Source organism: Hemiscyllium ocellatum, chromosome 26, assembly GCF_020745735.1.
Source record: "Hemiscyllium ocellatum isolate sHemOce1 chromosome 26, sHemOce1.pat.X.cur, whole genome shotgun sequence".
NCBI lineage: Eukaryota > Metazoa > Chordata > Chondrichthyes > Orectolobiformes > Hemiscylliidae > Hemiscyllium > Hemiscyllium ocellatum.
In genome coordinates, this window is record NC_083426.1 from 6,893,625 (window position 1) to 6,914,491 (window position 20,867).

At 39.8% G+C, this 20,867-nt stretch overlaps 1 protein-coding gene across 3 annotated transcripts in view; it reads left to right on the plus strand.

Moving 5' to 3' along the window:
- The window catches only part of cttnbp2nlb (CTTNBP2 N-terminal like b), a 94,659-nt gene that overhangs the window by 12,982 nt on the left and 60,810 nt on the right, over positions 1 to 20,867 (plus strand). For all 3 annotated transcript variants that reach the window (XM_060845301.1, XM_060845300.1, XM_060845304.1), the window contains one exon: positions 15,588 to 15,693. In XM_060845301.1, coding sequence (XP_060701284.1) covers positions 15,595 to 15,693 — 99 coding nt within the window. In that variant the 5' untranslated portion in view covers positions 15,588 to 15,594. The remainder of the gene's footprint in view (positions 1 to 15,587; positions 15,694 to 20,867) is intronic.

Below are 20,867 nucleotides of genomic sequence, written 5' to 3' on the forward strand. Positions count from 1 at the left end.
GCTTCATGATCCAATGCAATCATGGCTGATCTTTTAATTTAACTCCATCTTCCTACACCATCTCCAAATCCTTAGTCCACTTTACAAAATAATCTCTATGTAAAACACATTTAATAATTGCAGTGGTTCTGTTCGCCGAGCTGGAAGTTTTTGTTGCAAACGTTTTGTCCCCTGGCTAGGAGACATCATCAGTGCTGTGGAGCCTCCTGCGAAGCGCTTCTTTGATGTTTCTTCTGGCATTTATAGTGGTCTGTCCTTGCCACTTCCAGGTGTCAGTTTCAGCTGTCTGCTGTAGTGATTGGTATATTGGGTCCAGGTCGATGTGTCTGTTGATGGAATTTGTGGATGAATGCCATGCCTCTAGGAATTCCCTGGCTGTTCTCTGTCTGGCTTGCCCTATGATAGTAGTGTTTTCCCAGTCGAATTAATGTTGCTTGTTGTCTGAGTGTGTGGCTACAAAGAAGAAACCATGATCTCATTCGACGTGACGGCACTGTTCACTTCGATTGACAAAACCCTAGCCAGAGAAACAATAGCCAACCTACTGGACATACACAACAGAAAACAGGAGGCGGAACCTATCAACAAAGACGGCATACTTAAACTACTGGACTTATGCCTCACTACATACTTTACATTCAACAGTCAGATATACGAACAAATCAACGGAACACCCCTGGGATCACCAATCTCGGGACTCATAGCAGAGGCAGTTATGCAAAGGTTAGAACAAACAGCCCTACCACAAATTCAACCCAAACTCTGGGTCAGATATGTCGATGACACTTTCGTAATCATCAAAAACATGGAAATAGAAAAAACACACCGGATCGTCAACGCCATACTCACAGGCATCCGATTCACGAGAGAAGTAGAAAAGGACAGCCAACTCCCATTCCTAGACATGATAGTACAGAAAACACCGAACGGAGAATTCACCACAAGGGTACACAGGAAAACAACACACACAGACCAAGTCCTAAACTATGAAAGTAACCACCCCAACACACACAAACGAAGCTGCATCAGGACACTATTCAAAAGAGCTACAACACACTGCAGTACACCAGAACTGCGAAAAGAGGAAGAGGAACACCTATACAAGGTATTCGCCAAAAACGGATACCCGTGCAACTTTATCAACAGATGCCTAAGAGGTAGACCACGGAACGAGGACATGCCACAACCAAAAGGACTAGCCACACTACCATACATCAGGAGCATTTCAGAACTGACAGCCAGACTACTGCGACCCCTAGGACTCATAACGGCACACAAACCAACAGCCACGCTCAGACAACAACTTACTAGAACAAAGGAGCCAATACCCAACATGAGCAAAACTAATGTAGTTTATAAAATACCATGCAAGGACTGCACAAAACACTATATAGGACAAACAGGAAGACAGCTAACAATCCGCATACATGAACACCAACTAGCCACGAAACGACACGACCAGCTATCCCTAGTAGCCACACACTCAGACAACAAGCAACATGAATTCGACTGGGAAAACACTACAATCATAGGGCAAGCCAGGCAGAGAACAGCCAGGGAATTCCTAGAGGTATGGCATTCATCCACAAATTCCATCAACAGACACATCGACCTGGACCCAATATACCAATCACTACAGCAGACAGCTGAAACTGACACCTGGAAGCGGCAAGGACAGACCACTATAAATGCCGGAAGAAACATCAAAGAAGCGCTTTGCAGGAGGCTCCAGAGCACTGATGATGTCTCCTAGCCAGGGGACGAAACGTTTGCAACAAAAACTTCCAGCTCGGCGAACAGAACCACTACAACAAGCACCCGAGCTACAAATCTTCGCACAAACTTTGAACATTTAATAATTTGAAAACTTTCAATCTGCAAGGATAGAGAATTCTAAAACTAACAGTACTTCAAAGAAATTTCTATTCATATCTTACCTAAATGACCGATCTTTTTTTTTCCTGAGATTGCGGTCTCTAGTTTTCGCCCAGTGAGAAGAAAACTCATTGCAGAATCTGCTTCATCAAACTCCTTTTGAAGGAGCTAACTACATTCTTCTAATGCCAGGAAACGGTCTGTTGAACCTTTGCACTCCATCTGATGCTCGTAGTCCAGATGTATCAATTTACTTTTACAAGTTTTAAAAAAACCTTGTAATAGCTGCGTCTTAATAAAATTCTGCCACTATCACAGAACATGTAATGGTTGTGTGCATCTTCGCCCAAATCACAAATTCATGTCAGATGTTTGCCAGTCTCTTGAAAGCAGTACCATGGGCAAATTTTGATATTCAATAAATATTATTTGTTCCCAAGCAGGATTTAGTTAACCAAGGCAACAATCTAGTTCTCACCTTGTTGCGTGTATAGAGAGTCATAGAGATGTACAGCATGAAACAGACCCTTCGGTCCAACCCGTCTATGCCGACCAGATATCCCAACCCAATCTAGTCCCACCTGCCAGCACCCGACCCATATCTCACCAAACCCTTCCTATTCATATACCCATCCAAATGCCTCTTAAATGTTACAATTGTACCAGCCTCCACCACATCCTCTGGCAGCTCATTCCATATACGTACCACCCTCTACGTGAAAAAGTTGCCCCTTAGGTCTCTTTTATATCTTTCCCCTCTCACCCTAAACTATGGCGTCTAGTTCTGGAATCCCCAACCCCAGGGAAAAGAGTTTGCCTATTTATCCTATCCATGCCCCTCATAATTTTGTAAACCTCTATAAGGTCACCCCTTAGCCTCTGACGCTCCAGGGAAAACATCCCCGGCCTGTTCAGTCTCTCCCTGTAGCTCAGATCCTCCAACCCTGGCAACATCTTTGTAAATCTTTTCGGAACACTTTCAAGTTTCACAACATCTTTCTGATAGGAAGGAGACTAGAATTGCACGCAATATTCCAACAGTGGCCTAACCAATGTCCTGTACAGCCGCAACATGACCTCCCAACTCCTGTGTTTAATTCTCTGACCAATAAAGGAAAGCATAGCAAACGCTGCCTTCACTATCCTATCTACCTGTGGCTCCACTTTCAAGGAGCTATGAACCTGCACTCCAAGGTCTCTTTGTTCAGCAACACTCCCTAGGACCTTACCATTAAGTGTATAAGTCCTGCCAAGATTTGCTTTCCCAAAATGCAGCACCTCGCATTTATCTGAATTAAACTCCATCTGCCACTTCTCAGCCCATTGGCCCATCTGGTCAAGATCCTGATATAATCTGAGGTAGCCCTCTTTGCTGTCCACTACACCTCCAATTTTGGTGTCATCTGCAAACTTACTAACTGTACCTCTTATGCTCACATCCAATCCATTTATGTAAATGACTAAAAGTAGAGGGTCCTTTTGGCACTCCACTGGTCACAGGCCTCCAGTCTGAAAAACAACCCTCCACCACCCTCTCTCTTCTACCTTTGAACCAGTTCTATATCCAAATGGCTAGTTCTCCCTGTATTCCATGAGATCTAACCTTGCTAATCAGTCTCCCATGGGGATCCTTGTTGAATGCCTTACTGAAGTCCATATAGATCACATCTACTGCTCTGCCATCATCAATCTTCTTTGTTACTTCATCAAAAGCCTCAATCAAGTTTGTGAGACATGATTTCCCACACACAAAGCCATGTTGACTATCCAGAATCAGTTCTTGCCTTTCCAAATTCATGTACATCCTGTCACTCAGGATTCCCTCCTACAACTTCCCCATCACCGAGGTCAGGCTCACTGGTCTATAGTTCCCTGGCTTGTCCTTACCACCCTTCTTAAACAGTGGCACCACGTTTGCCAACCTCCAGTCTTCTGGCACCTCACCTGTGACTATCGATGATACAAATATCTCAGCAAGAGGCCCAGCAACCACTTCTCTAGCTTCTCGGGTACACCTGATCAGGTCCTGGGGATTTATCCAATTTTACCCATTTCAAGATATCCAGCACTTCCTCCTCTGTAATATGGACATTTTGCAAGATGTCAACACCTATTTCCCTGCAGTCTATATCTTCCATATTCTTTTCCACAGTAAATACTGATGCAAAATATTCATTTAGTATCTCCCCCATTTTTTGCGGTTCCACACAAAGGCCGCCTTGCTGATCTTTGAGTGGTCCTATTCTCTCTCTAGTTATCCTTTTGTCCTTAATATATTTGTAAAAACCCTTTGGATTCTCCTTAATTCTATTTGCCAAAGCTATCTCTTGTCCCCGTTTTGCCCTTCTGATTTCCCTCTTAAGTATACTCCTACTTCCTTTATACTCTTCTAAGGATTCACTCGATCGATCCTGTCTATACCTGACATATGCTTCCTTCTTTTTCTTAACCAAACCCTCAATTTCTTTAGCCCTCCTCCCTACCTTTTATCTTAGCCTGCTTTGCACGCCCTCCTCATACCTGAAGAAGGGCTTATGCCCGAAACGTTGATTCTCCTGTTCCTTTGCTGCCTGACCTGCTGCGCTTTTCCAGCAACACATTTTTTAAGCTCTGATCTCCAGCATCTGCAGTCCTCACTTTCTCCTCAATTTCTTTAGTAATCCAGCATTCCCTATACCTACCAGCCTTCCCTTTCACCCTGACAGGAATATACTTTCTCTGGATTCTTGTTATCTCATTCCTGAAGGCTTCCCATTTTCCAGCTCCCTTTTACCTGTGAACATCTGCCTCCAATCAGCTTTTGAAAGTTCTTGCCTAATACCGTCAAAATTGGCCTTTCTTCAATTTAGAACTTCAACTTTTAGATCTGGTCTATCCTTTTCCATCACAATTTTAAAACAAATAGAATTATGGTCGCTGGCCCCAAAGTGCTCCCCCACTGACACCTCAGTCACCTACCCTGCCTTATTTCCCAAGAGTAGGTCACGTTTTGCACTTCTCTATCACATCCACATACTGAATCAGAAAATTGTCTTGTACACACTTAAGAAGTCCCTCTCCATCTAAACCTTTAACACTATGGCAGTCCCAGTTGATGTTTGGAAAGTTATAATCCCCAACCATAACCACACTATTATTCTTACAGATAGCTGAGATCTCCTTTCAAGTTTGTTTCTCAATTTCCTTCTGACTGTTGTGGGGTCTATAATACAATCCCAATAAGGTGATCATTCCTTTCTTATTTCTCAGTTCCACCCAAATAACTTCCCTGGATGTATTTTCAGGAATATCCTCCCTGAACACAACTGTAATGCTATCCCTTATCAAAAATGCCACTCCCCCTCCTCTTTTGCCTCCGTTTCTATCCTTCCTGTAGCATTTGTATCCTGGAACATTAAGCTGCCAGTCCTGCCCATCCCTGAGCCATGTTTCTGTAATTGCGATGATATCCCAGTCCCATGTTCCTAACCATGCCCTAAGTTCATCTGCCTTCCCTGTTAGGCCCCTTGCATTGAAATAAATGCAGTTTAATTTATTAGTCCTACCTTGTCCCTGCCTGCCCTGACTATTTGACTCACTTCTGTTCTCAGCTGTACCTGTCTCCGATCGATCTCTTTCCTCACTATCTCCCTGGGATCCCCACCCCACCTTTCAAGTTTAAATCGTCCCTAGCATTTCTAGCAAATTTCCCTGCCAGTATTTTGTCCCCTTCCAATTTAGGTGCAATCTGTCCTTCTTGTACAGGTCACTTCTACCCCAAAAGAGATTCCAATGATCCAAAAATGTGAATCCTTCTCCCATACACCAGCTCCTCAGCCATGCATTCATCTGCTCTATCCTCCTATTCCTGCCCTCACTAGCTCGTAGCACTGGGAGTAATCCAGATATTATTACCCTCGGACCTCTTTTTAAAAATTCTACCTAACTCTGTAGTCTCCCTTCAGAGTCTCAACCTTTTCCCTTCCAATGTCGTTGGTTCCAATGTGGACAATGACCTCTTGCTGGCCCCTCTTCCCCGTGAGAACATTCTGCACCCTCTCTGAGACATCCTTGATCCTGGCACCAGGGAAACAACACACCATTCTGCTTTTTCTCTGCTGGCCACAGAAACGTCTGTCTGTACCTCGGACTACAGAATCCCCTAACACAATTGATCTCTTGGAAACCGACGTATCCCTCGTTGCATTAGAGCCAGTCTCAATACCAGAAACTTGGCTGTTTGTGCTATGTTCCCCTGAGAATCCATTATCCCCTACATTTTCCAAAACAGCATACCTGCTTGAAATGGGTATATCCACAAAAGACTCCTGCACTAGCTGCCTACTTCTCTCACCCTTCCTGGAGTTAACCCATCTATGTGACTGTGTATCTGAGAGTTTTCCACCCTTTCTATAACTGTCATCCATCACATACTGTAGCTGTTGCAAATTCCTCATTGCTTCTATTTGTCTCTCCAACTAATCCCCTCGATCTGATTAGATTTGCAGCCAACAGCATTTATGGCAGATATAATCCGCAGTAACCCTTAAACTCTCTTTAAATTCCCACATCTGACAAGAAGTACATATCACTGCAAAGGCCATTTTTGCTCCTTCACAATCTACAGACCCAGAAAATAACACAGTCTTATTCCTCTACAAACACTACCCCAGGTTAAATTAATAGCTATGGCTTATATTTTAAGTTTAATCAAGAGACTCATCTCCAAAAACATATAATCAAGAAAGAATCCACTGTACCCACTACTGCAGCCTTTCTATTGGACAGACTTAAAACAACAATTAACTTATCTGATTCTGTGCTATGAACTTTGCCCAATAGTTCCTCCAAGATTAGTTGTGAATTTCACTGTTTGTTAATTTTCCCAGATGCACTCCGATGTCCAGCGATACGCGAATTCAAACAGCAAAGGCAGTAACTGTGCAGGTTTTCTTTCTTTTTTTCTCTCGCTCTCTCTCTCCACCTAACATACCTCAAAAAAAAAGGAGCAGCTCTTACACCCAGAAATTTTTCCTGTCCTCCATCTTGGATTACCCAGAATCCTCTATATACTGCATTAATTCTAGAATGAGAGGTCCCTTAGCTTTTGGATAAGGGGTGGTAGATTTAAAAAAATGAGAAATTCTCAAAGGGTCATGAATCTGTGGAATTCACTACCCCAGTGTGCGGTGAATGCTGGGACATTGAGTAAATTTAAGAAGGAGACAGACAAGTTTTGAATTAGTAATGGATTAAATGGTTATAGAGAGTGTGCAGGAAAGTTGAGTTGAGGCAAAGATGGAACAGGTCATCAACTGATGGAGCAGTCTTGAGGGGTTAAATTGTCTATGCCTGCTCTTACTACTTACATTCTAATTCAAAATATTCTGATTTCAAAATCTGACTTTTCTTCACTGGATCTACTGAGACTGGGAAAAGTCTTTGCATCTTGAAATGTGCAGGATGAGAGGAGGTTGAGGGGCTCTGACTAATTGGGTGGGTCTTTAACTTGTATGATGTGCTGAATATTCTCTTTCTATGTTGTCTAATTCTAGATTCAACCAACTTAGTGGCACACATTCCAAAACGAATGATTTCCTGTTAAGCAGAGGTCATTTGTTAGATTTGTACCAATCTTCTCTGTTGCTTTGCTACTATCAGACAGTGTTTTTTGCTTCCCCTCCCCACTGACCAGGTTCCTGAGCTAATTCCTCTTAAAATCAGGAAATGCATCTCCAAAGTGAAGTACTTCCAGGTTATCCATTGGAGAGTTTTAATCTAGATTTAGGGCTAGGTTTAAACTTAGTTAATTTCAAATTTATTTGCGTTAATTGCAACCAGAGGTTTCATTATTTGCCAGTGGTCTCGGTGATGAATTAATGAAGTTCCTCATGCCTGATTTAAAAGATTTGTATTTAGTGATGAAAGGCAAAAAGGGCAGAGAATTGGTCATAGAGGACTCTTGTGGTGCAGTGGTAGTATCCTTGTCTCCATGGTAATAAGTCCTACTTGCTCTGAGATGTATCATAACATGTCTATCAATTACATAGTTCAACATTTCCAGGCGTTTTAAGCAGCTATGCTGTTTCGGAAAACATATGGATACTTGCAGGTAAAATTTAGAGTTTAGCCAAAATATATTTTTAAACATTATGTAACTGAAAAAAGCATTAAGTTTATCCACACAGCTGCTGTATACTTGGAAATATTTCTAGTTGTTACGACGATAAGGGCCTGACGTTCAGTTCTGAGAGGTTTGGGCCATCGGTTTAGATGGAGAGTTGACAACAGCCATGTATATGAAAGGTACATACTGTTTTTCAATGTAAAACTGTACTAATTTTAAAAAAAAACAGCAAAGAATGTTTAAAAAAAATGATAAATTTGAGTGTGAAAGAAATCTAACCAGAAATATAAAAGCAAATAGTAAGAGTAGATTTACAAGAATGACAGTTGGACTTTATGGGTTAAGTTATGAGGAAAGACTATATAAGTTAGGCTTTTTTTTTAAATCGACTTTAAGTTAGGGGGCTGATCTGATTAAAGTTTTTAAGATATTAACAAGAAAAGACACAAGAAGGCATAGTCCTGAAATTCAGGTCTGACCATTCAGAAGAGATGTTAGGATGCGTTTCTACATACTAAGTGTGGTAGAGGCTTCAAGGTGTTTTCCACAAATGATAGCTGATGCTAGATCTGTTGTAATTTTAAATCTGAGATAGATAATGACTTTGCTTAATAAAAATTTAAGGGATAAAGGCAGGTATGTGGATTTACACCACAGATCAGCCATGATTTCATTGAAAAACAGAAGTCTTGAGGAGCTGAATGACCTATTCTTGGTCCTATGACTTATAAGGATTTTTTAGGAAGTTTAAACAAAATCATTAGTCCTATGGAAAGTGAGTGTGGAGAATAAAGGGAATTACAAAGGTGGCAGTAGAAATCCTCAGCGGTTTTGCATCAGTCTTCACTATAGAAGACACTAGTACTATCCCATAAGAGCTATGTACTCATATAGTATATATGCAGGGAGGAACCCAGAACAATTAAAATCACCAAAGAAGAGGTACTAGGTAAGTTGTAAGAAAAGTTTTAGCATACTAAAACCAGCGATGGCAGTTGTCTTGTGAGAAATGGTAGAACAGGCTAGGCTTCCATCCATTGGAGTTTAATAGGGTAAGAAATGATTGGATTATCATGAATGAGCTCCTGAAGAATTGCCCATTTAAAAATAAATTAGGTTATTATTTTTCTCAGATCTGGAGTCTTTCAAATTCTCTTCCTGAAATGGGTCGTAGAAGCAAAGTATTTGAAAACCTTGAAGTAGAGGGGAATGGATTCTTGATAAACAGAAGATGCAAAAGGTTATCACAGGAAGGGAGGAATTTGTATTGGGGGTTGCAATCAGCTTAACCATAATGGCAGGCTCGAGGGATGGAATGATGCACTATCGCTGCTTGTTCATATTTAGTGTGGTTCCATGCAATGCAATAATCTATGCAAACAAGCAAACGATTGACCATGTACAAATATTAATCGAGATGAAAGGGAATACAAAATTTATTTTAAAACCGTTTAAACCACCAAAATTAAATTTTTATGAAATTTAATTTAAAAACTTACACCTTCAGCAGTTCTGCTCTGTGGTGTCAGCAAAGAAAATACTATTCGTGCTTCTGGAGTGAGGTATCGATCCAAGACGTTTGAACTCTGGCAAAAAGTAATGCTGATGAACCAGGATTGGCGCCTGTCAATCCAAAGCCATTGCTTCAGGTGCCACACTTGTATGTAAACATGAAATCTGCAGTATATTGGGGAGTTGGGACATGAATTACTTACTGCACAATACCTTTTTTCTGACTTGCTGTTGGAGCTGCAGTATTTATGTGGCTTCTGCAGTTCAATTTCTGGTCCATGGCAACCGTTAAGATGTTGATGGTCTCGTCTCAGTAGTGATAATGCTACCAAATGTTATTGGACAACAGTTAGATTCTAACTTGTTGAAAGTGGTCATTGCCTGGCAGTTGTGTGGCACGAGTGCTACTTGCTGTTATCAGATTAAATTTTTTTTATTGTCGAGTGTACTCAAATGTACAGAGTTGCCACTCTTCAGTGATATATTAGAAATACAATAGTTAGAATTTTAAAAACAGAAGTGAAAAGAAATGTTCAAACAGCCCTCACTGTCCCCATGAGACGAGCCGGACCCACCGACGTTGCTGTGCTGCTGATGATACCACCTCTAGACCTGCCAATGTTGAAATCACCACACTTGCTGACACCATTGTGGAATCCATTGAAGTACCAAGTCTGGATGTTATCTTCATTTGGAGATGGATGGCAACAGTATCTGATAGTTTGCAACTGGTGCTGAATATTGTGCAATCATCAGCGAATTTCCCCCACTTCCCACCTTGTGATGGAGGAAAGGTCATTGAAGCAACTAAAGATGATTGATCTAAGGATATTCCCCTAAGGAATTCCTGTAGGGATGCAATGGATCTGGGATGACTGATCCCAAAAATCACAGCCCCTCCTTTTCTAGTAGGCATGGCTGTAACCAGAGTGCCTAATTTTGCTATGGCTCCTTTTTGTCACATTCCAGTCAAATGCAAGCTTGATGTCAAGAGCAGTCAATCTCAACAGCCCCAAGTTATAAAGTGGTCAGGAGCTGAGTGACCTTAGTGAAATCCAAACTGTGTATGAGTGAACATTTATTGCAAAAAACACACTGTTTGATAACGTGTGATGATCAGTTTTACTGAGAATTAGAAACTATTAATCAGTCTGGGGCAGTAATTGGGAGAAGGTGAGGACTACAGATGCTGGAAATCAGTCTAGAGTGTTTTGCTGTGAAAGCGCAGCAGGTCAGGTCAGGCAGCATCCGAGGAGCAGGAGAATCGACGTTTCAGACATAAGCCCAACATCAGGCAGTGCTTTCCCAGTAACAGGCTCTTGACCCTGGGGCAGCAACTGGCCTAGTTGGGTTTAGCTGCCAGTCGCAAACAGGATATATATTTGGGCAATTTTCCAAATAGTCGGGTAGATTCCAGTTTTAGTTTGAGCAGTTTGAACAATTTGAGTATTAGGATTCCTGTTAACCACAGAAGCATAACTTTGATTTCATTTGTGGTGAAAAAACTATGCAGGCATACTTTTGCAGACCTCCACTGCACACTTAGGTAGCATATTCCAGATCTTGACCATTTATGTGAAAATATTTCTTTGAATATCTTCCTTACTATTTTTTTGCCAGTTAGCTTAATTCAGTACCCTGATGTTCTTCTTGTACTTGGCTACTGAGATGGAATAATGTTTGATTAAATAGATGCATGATGTAGGAAGATCTATCATTTTATTAAGTAGTAAACAGTTCTGTCCTCTTAGAGATGATCTCCATACTGGCCCAAGCACTTGGGACACTGGGGCTGTGAAATTGGGATACGTAGCACTGACAACCTGAAGGTACTGTAAATGGTTGTTGGTCAACTTCCAGATCAGCCTGGATGGCATATGGTGATTGAAAGAGTGTTAATACCTGTGAGCCCTACAGAGTGGATATGGCACCAAACTTGCTGCTTTAGACATTTTGATTAATCAGTTGAGGACTGCAGATGCTAGACAGTCGGAGTTGAAAACTGTGGCGCTGGAAAGGCTGATGAAGGGCTTATGCCTGAAATGTCAACACTCCTCCTTGGATGCTGCCTGCTATGCTTTTCCAGGGCCACACATTTTGACTCTCCGGTTAATGCCTTCTCTTAAACATTCTGAGCTAAATGTGCGTTTAGCTGTCGGAGATAAGAACCTACTTTGTTCCTCCCCTCCTCACCAGGAGCACAAGTTATATGTATTGGCATGCAACTTTCAGGTGAGGTGTGTTTTACTTTATCTGTGAGTGCGAGGCTGATTAGTAGGTTGAGGTTCAGCTTATTGGGCATTAATCCAAATTTACTGCAGACTGATGATCCGTTTGAGTGACGAATAGGAGATGGCAATTGAAGACACACTGACTGATCTCAACCAATGCAGCCCAGCTCTTCAGGCCACAATCCTTGCATTGGCCTCAATGTCCTGAGGTTTTTCAGGTCAGAGTGTCATAGAGTCCTTGTGGAAACAGACTTCTTTCTTGTTTTCAATCTTCTGAGCTGAAGCCTATATTGCATTAGTGAACCTGGGAACCTTGCATTCTGCCTAATTCTGTACTGCTATACTTCCTCTTCCCAGAAACATTTCTACAGATTACTCCACAGAATTCCTGCAGTAAGTATGGATTTTGCCTTTGAGACCTATATGCTGGCCTTTAGACCTAGGCTCTCAGCCGAGCATGCAGCTGGTTAATAGTGTGTTCAGTGCTCGATTGCATGCTACGATCAAGGAAATGAGGCGGTTTCAAATGTGGCTTGGAGCAATTGCACATCACAATCCCTGTTCCTGTGCTAAGTAAAAACCAAAGGAAAGACTAATAGGCACACCTCCATGAAACACTGTTTAGTTTTTGATTGGCAGATGACTGGAAAGTTTTCAACTTTGTGATAGCCTGAACGTTTTGTTTATATTGAGAGTTCAGACAGAATAATCTGAACTAAATTGAAGAAAGCACCAAATCGATTTTTAAAAGAAAGTGCCCTTGTTTAATAAGAAACTTGATATATGCAGAAAGAATAAATGTACTTCAGATTTTACACAAGAATAAACTTGATATTCAATATTTTAATTGTTAATACTTTGAGACATTTCCTGCTTGATAAGTGACTTGACCATATGACGTAGGAGGAGAAGTAGGCCTTTGGCCCATCAAATCCACTGTACTGTTCAGTGAAATCATAACTAATCTGATAATCCCTAACTCCACTTTGCCTTATCCTCATAACCTTTGATTCCTTTATCAATTAAAAATCAGTCTTGTCTGTAGGTAATGGCTATGTCTTGACAGCTCTCTGAAGTAAATAATTTCACAGATTCTCCACCCTCTCTGGGTGAAGAAAAATCCTCCACATTTTTGTCACATATGCGTGTCTTACTCTGGGATTAATTCCTCTGCTCCTTGGCTCTCCCACCAGGGAGTAAAAAGTGAGGTCTGCAGATGCTGAAGATCAGAGCTGAAAATGTGTTGCTGGTTAAAGCACAGCAGGTCAGGCAGCATCCAAGAAACAGGAAATTCGATGTTTCGGGCCAGAGAAACTAACTCCTCAGCATCTACACTGTCAAATCTCTTTAAGAATTTATGTTTCAATAAGATTGGTTCTCATTCTTCTAAACTCCAATAGGTACAAGCCCAAGCTATTCAATCTGTCCTCATACATCAGTCCTACCATTTCAGGAATCAAACCAGTAAACCACCGCTGTAGTTTCTTTATAGTAAGAGCGCTTTTCTTCCGACAAAGAGACCAAAACTATCAGCCTTTCGGAAAGAGACCTTTTAATTCCTACTTTTTGTTCTCTACCAACCAGTTTTCTATCCATCTTAACATACTACCCCTAATCCCATGTTCTTTAAGGTTACATGCCTTTATGTGGGGCTTCTTCAAAAGTTTTCTGAAAATACAAATAAACCACATCTACTGGCTCCCTTGATCAGCTTCGAAGGATTCCATTAGATTTGTCAAGCGTGATTTCCCTTTCATAAACCCATGCTGAATCTGTCTGGTCCTGCCAGTTTTCCATGTGTTCTGCTATTAAACCTCTTACATGTTTTTTTTTAAACCTACCACGTTTCATTATCATCCATGCTTGGAAAAATATGTCTGTTCCTTTAGGGTTAGTGAGTCAAAATCTTGAAGCTCCCTCTCTATGAGTATTATGGGGTATTTGCACCAAATTGGCTGTAGCCATTCAAGTAGGAAGATCACCACTGACTTCTCAAGGGCAACGAGGGATGAGCAATAATTGCTGACTCAGTGTCATATGTGATGAATGAATAAAAAGCATGCTGCTGTTCTGTAGATACTGTTAATGAATCTGCTACGACTGGATTAGCTAAACCAGAGATTAATTCCAGCCTTTGACAATTGTCAGGCATTCTCCCTGTACCTGCCTGGGTTTCCCTGGGTGCTGCAGTTTCCTCCCACAGTCCAAAGGTGTGCAGGTCAGGTGGACTGGCCATGCTAAATTGCACCATGGTATCCAGTGATGTAAAGGCTAAGTGGATCAGTCATAGTAAATGTGGGGTTACAGGGATAGTTTTGGGGGCTAGGTCTGGGTGGGATGCTGTCAGACGGGTTGGTGCAGACTTGGCAGACCAAATAGCCTCTTTCTACACTAAGAATTCTATGATTCAAAGCAAAAGCAAAGAAGGTTTAGTAGCAGTGACCCACCTCAAATAACTTAGTCATATCACCTCCTGGTAGAGGTGGCAAATACCAGCATGTCCCAGAAGAGGTCATCTCTGAAAATGCTACATATTATCACATGCTTTGTTAAAATCTTTGAACCGCCAAACCTTGTGGCAACTTCACTTTCAGAACTTCAGCTGTTTAAGATAGCAGTTTGCCATTACCTTTTTAGAACAGTTACAAGTAGGTAATAAATGTTGGTATTGCTAGTAATGCCCACATCCCATGAATGAATTTCTAATAAATATATTGGGACTGATATCAATGTTACCTTTCACCCCAAAGGTAAAATAACCTCCCAGTTCTGACTGCCTAAGTTGGAATACAAGCCACTTGAAGATGCTTGAGACTACTGATACTGCATGAGTTGGCACATTTGGGAGAATCGTAGAATTTTACAATGCAGAACAAGGTTATTCGACACACAGCATCTGTACTGCCTCTCGACAGAGCTGCCTATCCAGTCACATTCTCCAGCCTTATCTCCATAGTCCTCTAAACATGTCATGTTCAAATATGTCCAGTTCTACATTTTTCACATTTAGAATGAGTTTCTTTTCCAGACGTTTGTTCTGGATTCCATTCATTAACTTGCAGTAATAAATGATATCAGCCAACTAATGTTAAAACTACAGGCTAATGATTGTAAAGCTGAAGATACCATTAAATTACCATTTGTAATGGTAATTTAATCAGACGCTGGGCTTCAAAACTTTTATGATTCATCTGCAATTACTCTTTAGAGAACAATGTGCAATGTTGAATCTGTTCCTTTTAAGCAATTGAATGTTTGTTTTTAGATCAATACTATCTAAAAAATGCTTCTTAGAAGTCACACCATGACTCTTTTTTTTAGGGTCTTGGAGAGCCAGAATTATCATTGGTCCAATGCTTAATAATGTCTGTATTCCAGGCTTCTTGAAGCCTAACTGAGTGACATTCCAAAGCCTGTTTGGAGATCTTTTAAAACTGGATTGTTAACCATTTTAGACTGAATTAGATCTTTCTGTTCTGTTGGGCTAATCTTGTAATTGAGCCTTTGTTCTTTCTGAATCAGTTTAGCCTTCCACATGCAATGGCTGCCAATGTAGCATTGAACAAATGTATTTTATTACTGTAATTTGTGAACTGAAACTACCGTAGGTTTTGTTGTGTTCTTTGGACAGCAGAAGTAAATCTCTGCCAGACTGTAGTTACATTTGGTGATTCAACTTTATTCACTAATAAACTGAAAAGAAGTAGAAGTTTAATAGTGATTTCACTCAGTTACAATTCAGAGCTATCTTCAGGTCATGCTACCTTCAATACACAAGAGCTTGCAAATTATGCATCAGAAAAATAAAAGGGAAAGAAAACCAGACAAAGGACCATAATCATAATTAATGTTTTGTTTTCCAGAGCCAACATGAATTTGGAAAATCTCAGCAAGTCAGAATTGCTGATGTTCTTCAGTGTCCTTGAAGGAGAACTTGAAGCAAGAGATGTGGTGATTGAAGTATTGCAAGTAGGTGGCACAGATTTTAATTCTCCTTTCCCAGATGAGTAGGGGCCACAAATTTTATTTTACCCCCTCACAAAAAAAAAGGCAGGAATTCAGCTTGTTATGGGCAAACTTATTTATCTTAATTACCATGGTTCATAAATGTACACTTGAAAGCTATATTGTGTAGTACTATGCTTCAATGGATTTTGTGATGTGTAAAAATCATTCTCATCTTGTCAAGGGCTATAAAAAAAAGTTGTTATTACTCTATCCCAATATATTTATGACATAACTGGTTCTTGCTAGTCATGAGTAAAAGGCAGTTGATGTGCAAATCTATCCCCCTGCGAAGTGTGAAAGACTTCCCACTTCCCTTTTCAGATGACCCTCAAGGATGTGTTCCACACAAAAGTATCTGTTCCCAGCAGATTTCTTTGTTTGATTCAGCATTAAGGAAATGACTGACGCAAATAGGAAATTCCAATCATATTATTTATTATACAATCAAGAGAAATTTTGTTCTCCTCCAAAGAGATACATATTTCTGTAATCAAACTTGCTCTTCCAGAGGACAAGTGATTACTCTAAAATATTTCTATTAATGCAGGAGAAATCTACAGCTCTGAGTTGTTGTTTGTTTAATGGCCATTTAGTTATGCAGAATGGGGGGGGGGGGTTGTAATTGGTTCAGGCAGTTGTCATTAAATAGAGACTTCAGATTCTTGATTGCTAGCACAAAAACCTGCTGTGCTACATTTGATGTATTAGCATATAAAGTTGATAGCTCATTCAAGACTTCACTGCCTTACAAATCATCACACTGTGGCTAATTGATCAAAAATGCTGGACGCAAGCTGTCCCACTGCACAATGCTATTTATTGAATGTCTAGGTGGATCACAAATGATGTTTGTGCTTTAATTCAAAATGGTCCATTTCGGGAGTGAAATGGTGGTTTGTTGGTTTTTTGGGCTGCCAGACCTGCTGAGGTTTTCCAGCATTTTCTCTTTTGGTTACAGTTCCCCAGATAATCAGTGTCCTTTTTTTTGTACTGTTTGCAAGACCTAAGTTGTCGCCTGCATTGGAGAGCAGATTCATTCTATATACTGTGTCCAGTTCGGAATCAGTGGATAGTAGTATTCATCAACAAATAGGAAATCCTGAAGTATGTCTTGGAAACATGGTCTTTGCCTTCAGAAGTGATGTATCATCTTCTGAGAAGAGTTGTCTGATTTTTAAATCTTGGAGTTATGGTTGCAGAACTAAAGTCATAAGATAAACAGCTATAGGTAATGGGTCTACTGGTAAAAGTTTATCTAAGATCTTCATAGAAACAAAATGGATGCTAGACATAGAATATTTGACTGATAAGTAATTTTTAATGGTTAAGGATATTTTTAGTTTTGTGTGGTATTGTATATTAAGTATGAATGGGAGTTTTCATCCTTCTCTAAGTACATTTGTACACTGACAAATTCTATTGAACTGGTACTAATGCTAATTTGAGGTCTGCTTTTGAGAAATTTATATTTTTGTTCCTGGTAGTCATTTTATTAAAGTGTGATCTGTAGCTGTTCACTTAAATTAGATGCAAATATGGTTAGACATTGCACGGGATAGCATGAGGAATTGTGGTTATGTGCACGCACAAGGTGACAAGAGGATCAAGTAGGCCATGTGGCTCATTAACAGTTTTGTTTTTGTTCATACCTACGTTCCATGATTTTTTTTCTTCAAAGCTGAAAATACCTGGACTACAATATAGAGTTGAACTGAGATTTTACTGTTCTACTAAAGTCTAAATTCTATTTTTGTCAAGGTTTGATTGAAAACAATATTTAAAAATCCAGTGTAAGCAACGTCTTGCAGATTTCACCAGGGTGGAAACTTTTTTTAATTGAAATATGTTTACTTGTTTCAGTTGTCTTGCTTTAGCTCTTGCAGGTCTTGGTGTAGTAGTGACTGGGATTAATTTCGTTGAGTCACAGTGCAAATGTTATGGACGTTGCCATTATGACAATAGACAATAGGTGTAGGAGTAGGCCATTCTGCCCTTCGAGCCAGCACCACCATTAATTATGATTCTGGCTGATCATCCACAATCAGTATCCTGTTCTTGCCTTATCCCCATAACCCCTGATTCCACTATCCTTAAGAGCTCTATCCAACTCTTTCTTGAAAGTATCCAGATACTTGGCCTCCACAGCCTTCTGGGGCAGAGCATTCCACACACTCTCCACTCTCTGGGTGAAGAGATTTCTCCTCAACTCTGTTCTCAATGGTCTACCCCTTATTTTTAAACTGTGTCCTCTGGATCAGGACTCGCCCAACAGCGGAAACATGCGGAGAATGTTCAATCCTTTAATAATCTTATGCGTCTCAGTCAGATCCCCTCTCAGCCTTCTAAACTCAAGGGTATATAAGCCCAGTCGCTCTGATCTTTCAACGTAAGATAGTCCCGCCATTCCGGGAATTTACCTCGTGAACCTACTCTGCACTCCCTCAATAGCCAGAATGTCTTTCCTCAAATTTGGAGACAAAAACTGCACACAATATTCCAGGTGCGGTCTCACCAGGGCCCTCTACAGATGCAGAAGAACATCTTTGCTTCAATACTCAATTCCTCTTCTGAAGGCCAGCATGCTATTAGCTTGCTTCACTGTCTGCTTGAATTTATAGTCCAAAATATATACTGATTTATTTTTCATTTTAATGCAAATCTATATGTAATATTTACTTTGTCAAGGTCTAGAGCACGTCCCAGTTTACAATCCAGCTAGCTGGAATGTAGAAATTGTCAAGATGTTGGTATAATAACAACAAACCAAATGACATCTGACTGTGCCATAAATCTTTCAATATTTTTACATGGAGTATAGTTATACTGTAATGAAAAGCCATTGATTTAAAAAGCATTAGTTGGGTGGAAATTTTCATGCTCAGGTGCCAAGAATCTGTCTCTGTCTCTTTCCCTTTGTGTGCGCGCGTGCACCGCACACCCCTCTGCCTCTGTTTATGAGTCTTTCTTTCTCCAGCTCTGTGATTCTCACTTTCTCTGTGCCCTTCTGTCTATCTGTGTGTCTGCCCCTCCCTCCCCCTCCCTCATCTTAGAAAAGTAGACATTCTGACTAACAATTGTTTAAATCACCCGAGAACAAAAGTGTTTTTAAAATTGCTAAGTTGGCATTCGAAGTTCTACAATTAAGAGTGTAATTTTTATCTGCAACAACTTGAGGTCTTTATATAACACCTCAAGGAGTGACTAAACAATAAAAAATAGGAGGAAATGGAAGCTTGTTGGATTAGCAAGTGTAACTACTGGCATGCTCTAAGAATATGTGTTGGCTTCCTTTTGAACATTTTGATAGTAAGGATGGATATAATAGTTATCAGATTTTCTGAATATAAATTAAAATGTGTACTAAACAGCAGTATAGCACGGTATTGACGCATAGATAAAAATGCTAGCATCAATAAATGTGAAATGATGTATCTCACTGACAAAGAGCAGGGTTGTGCACCAGACTAAAAGTCTTAAAAGTGAGCAACAAATGAGGAAAAAATTAAATACCTGAAATATTACCTATGAAAATTACAATAGTTTATAGAGTCAAGAGAAAAAAAGGTGGCGATGAATGTGTAGCAGGCCTTAATTAGTTTAATTTCTCATTCATTGCTCTGCTGGTGTCCACGCAGTGGGCTAAATGGCCTCTTTTTGTGTTGTGACAGTTCTGAGGTAAGGTTATGCAACGTGTACATTTTTTAAAAAAGGAGTTGGAACTATGGAAAAGATTAAACAGATCTATTATTGTGACTGCAAAGATGAGAAAGAAATTCCAATATTATCGGAACTTTGTTCAAAATAAGAAATGTTAAGGGAGGGTCTGGTTAGAGTGCTGCATTTTTTTTAAAAGGAGCAATAATAAGTATGGTTGATTCAGTAAGAAAAAAGCATTAATATAAAATTGTGGTCTGATAGTTCAGTTATTTTTATTTTTAAAAAGTCTCCAGTAAATATAATTAAGCAACATCAATTTAAGAGTAGACTACAGCACTAAGATTATTATTTTGAGATATGTAGAAGTATTTTCTAAGATAAAAAGGTTCATAGAGTAAAAAATTCTTCAGAACTGGATATCACAGTTAAGTCAATCACAATCTTCAAAACTGCATAAATAAGCACCCAGAAGGCAAAAAAATGTATACAGAAAACAAAGAATCAAGAAGATGTTATCTGAATACAAAGTTTCTGTGTGGACCCAGTACAATAAAAGGCGCATTCATACAAATGGATTCCTGTGAATGTACTATGATTTGCACCATTGGTTGCCTTTCCCCATGCACATTAGAATATCTATTCATCTTGACAATGTCATCTCCATGGTGATGATTTTTAAACTGCAAGTGACAGCAGGCCAATAGCTAGATGAGGTTAATGAAAATCACTCTTCTTAATCATATGCACTGTGTAGATCTTAAGTAATGTTCCTGTGTTTTCAAAATGCAAAGCATACATATGAATATCAAAGTGCATCCTTTATCCATCAGTTGTCAGTGCTTAATACTTTTATTTTGCTCTGTGTACTAATTTTGATAAAGTTAATAAATTATAATATTGAGCACACCACTGTAGCAAAACATTCCTAAGTTGGGAAAAACTTAAATGTACAGTTTTGCATCTTGTTTTTAATGTATATGCAAATGGCATGTTTAATCTGTATCATGTTATCAAAGCAGTGGTTTTTCATTGCACAGTTTCTGTTGTAACTCTCCAAGTTACATTCCATAGATATTTTTAATTAAACTGTTCAGGCATGTTATGATGCAGATCCAAGGCAGGTAGAACTTGACTCCAGGACTTCTGGCCCAGAGGTGAGAACATTATCACTTGCCCCAAGACCCCTTAAGTCATGTTCTGTAGGCTTGGTACAGATCTCTAATTGTTAGTTAATTTACCTTGATGTGTAATCATGTTGTGTGATACATGATTTTTGCTTATGGCTTGTTAAAAGCAAAAATGTTATTCCATGACTACTGCAGCATTTTCAGTTCATGATTAGACCCGTTTGACTAAAAGTGATAGTTAACTCACTATTATTCATAGAGTTGGGTCAAAGTGAGAATACCATAGCGTGTTCTTATAACTAATTTTAAATATGCACTGTTATGGTAAACTTGTAGCAGAACCCTAGTAAT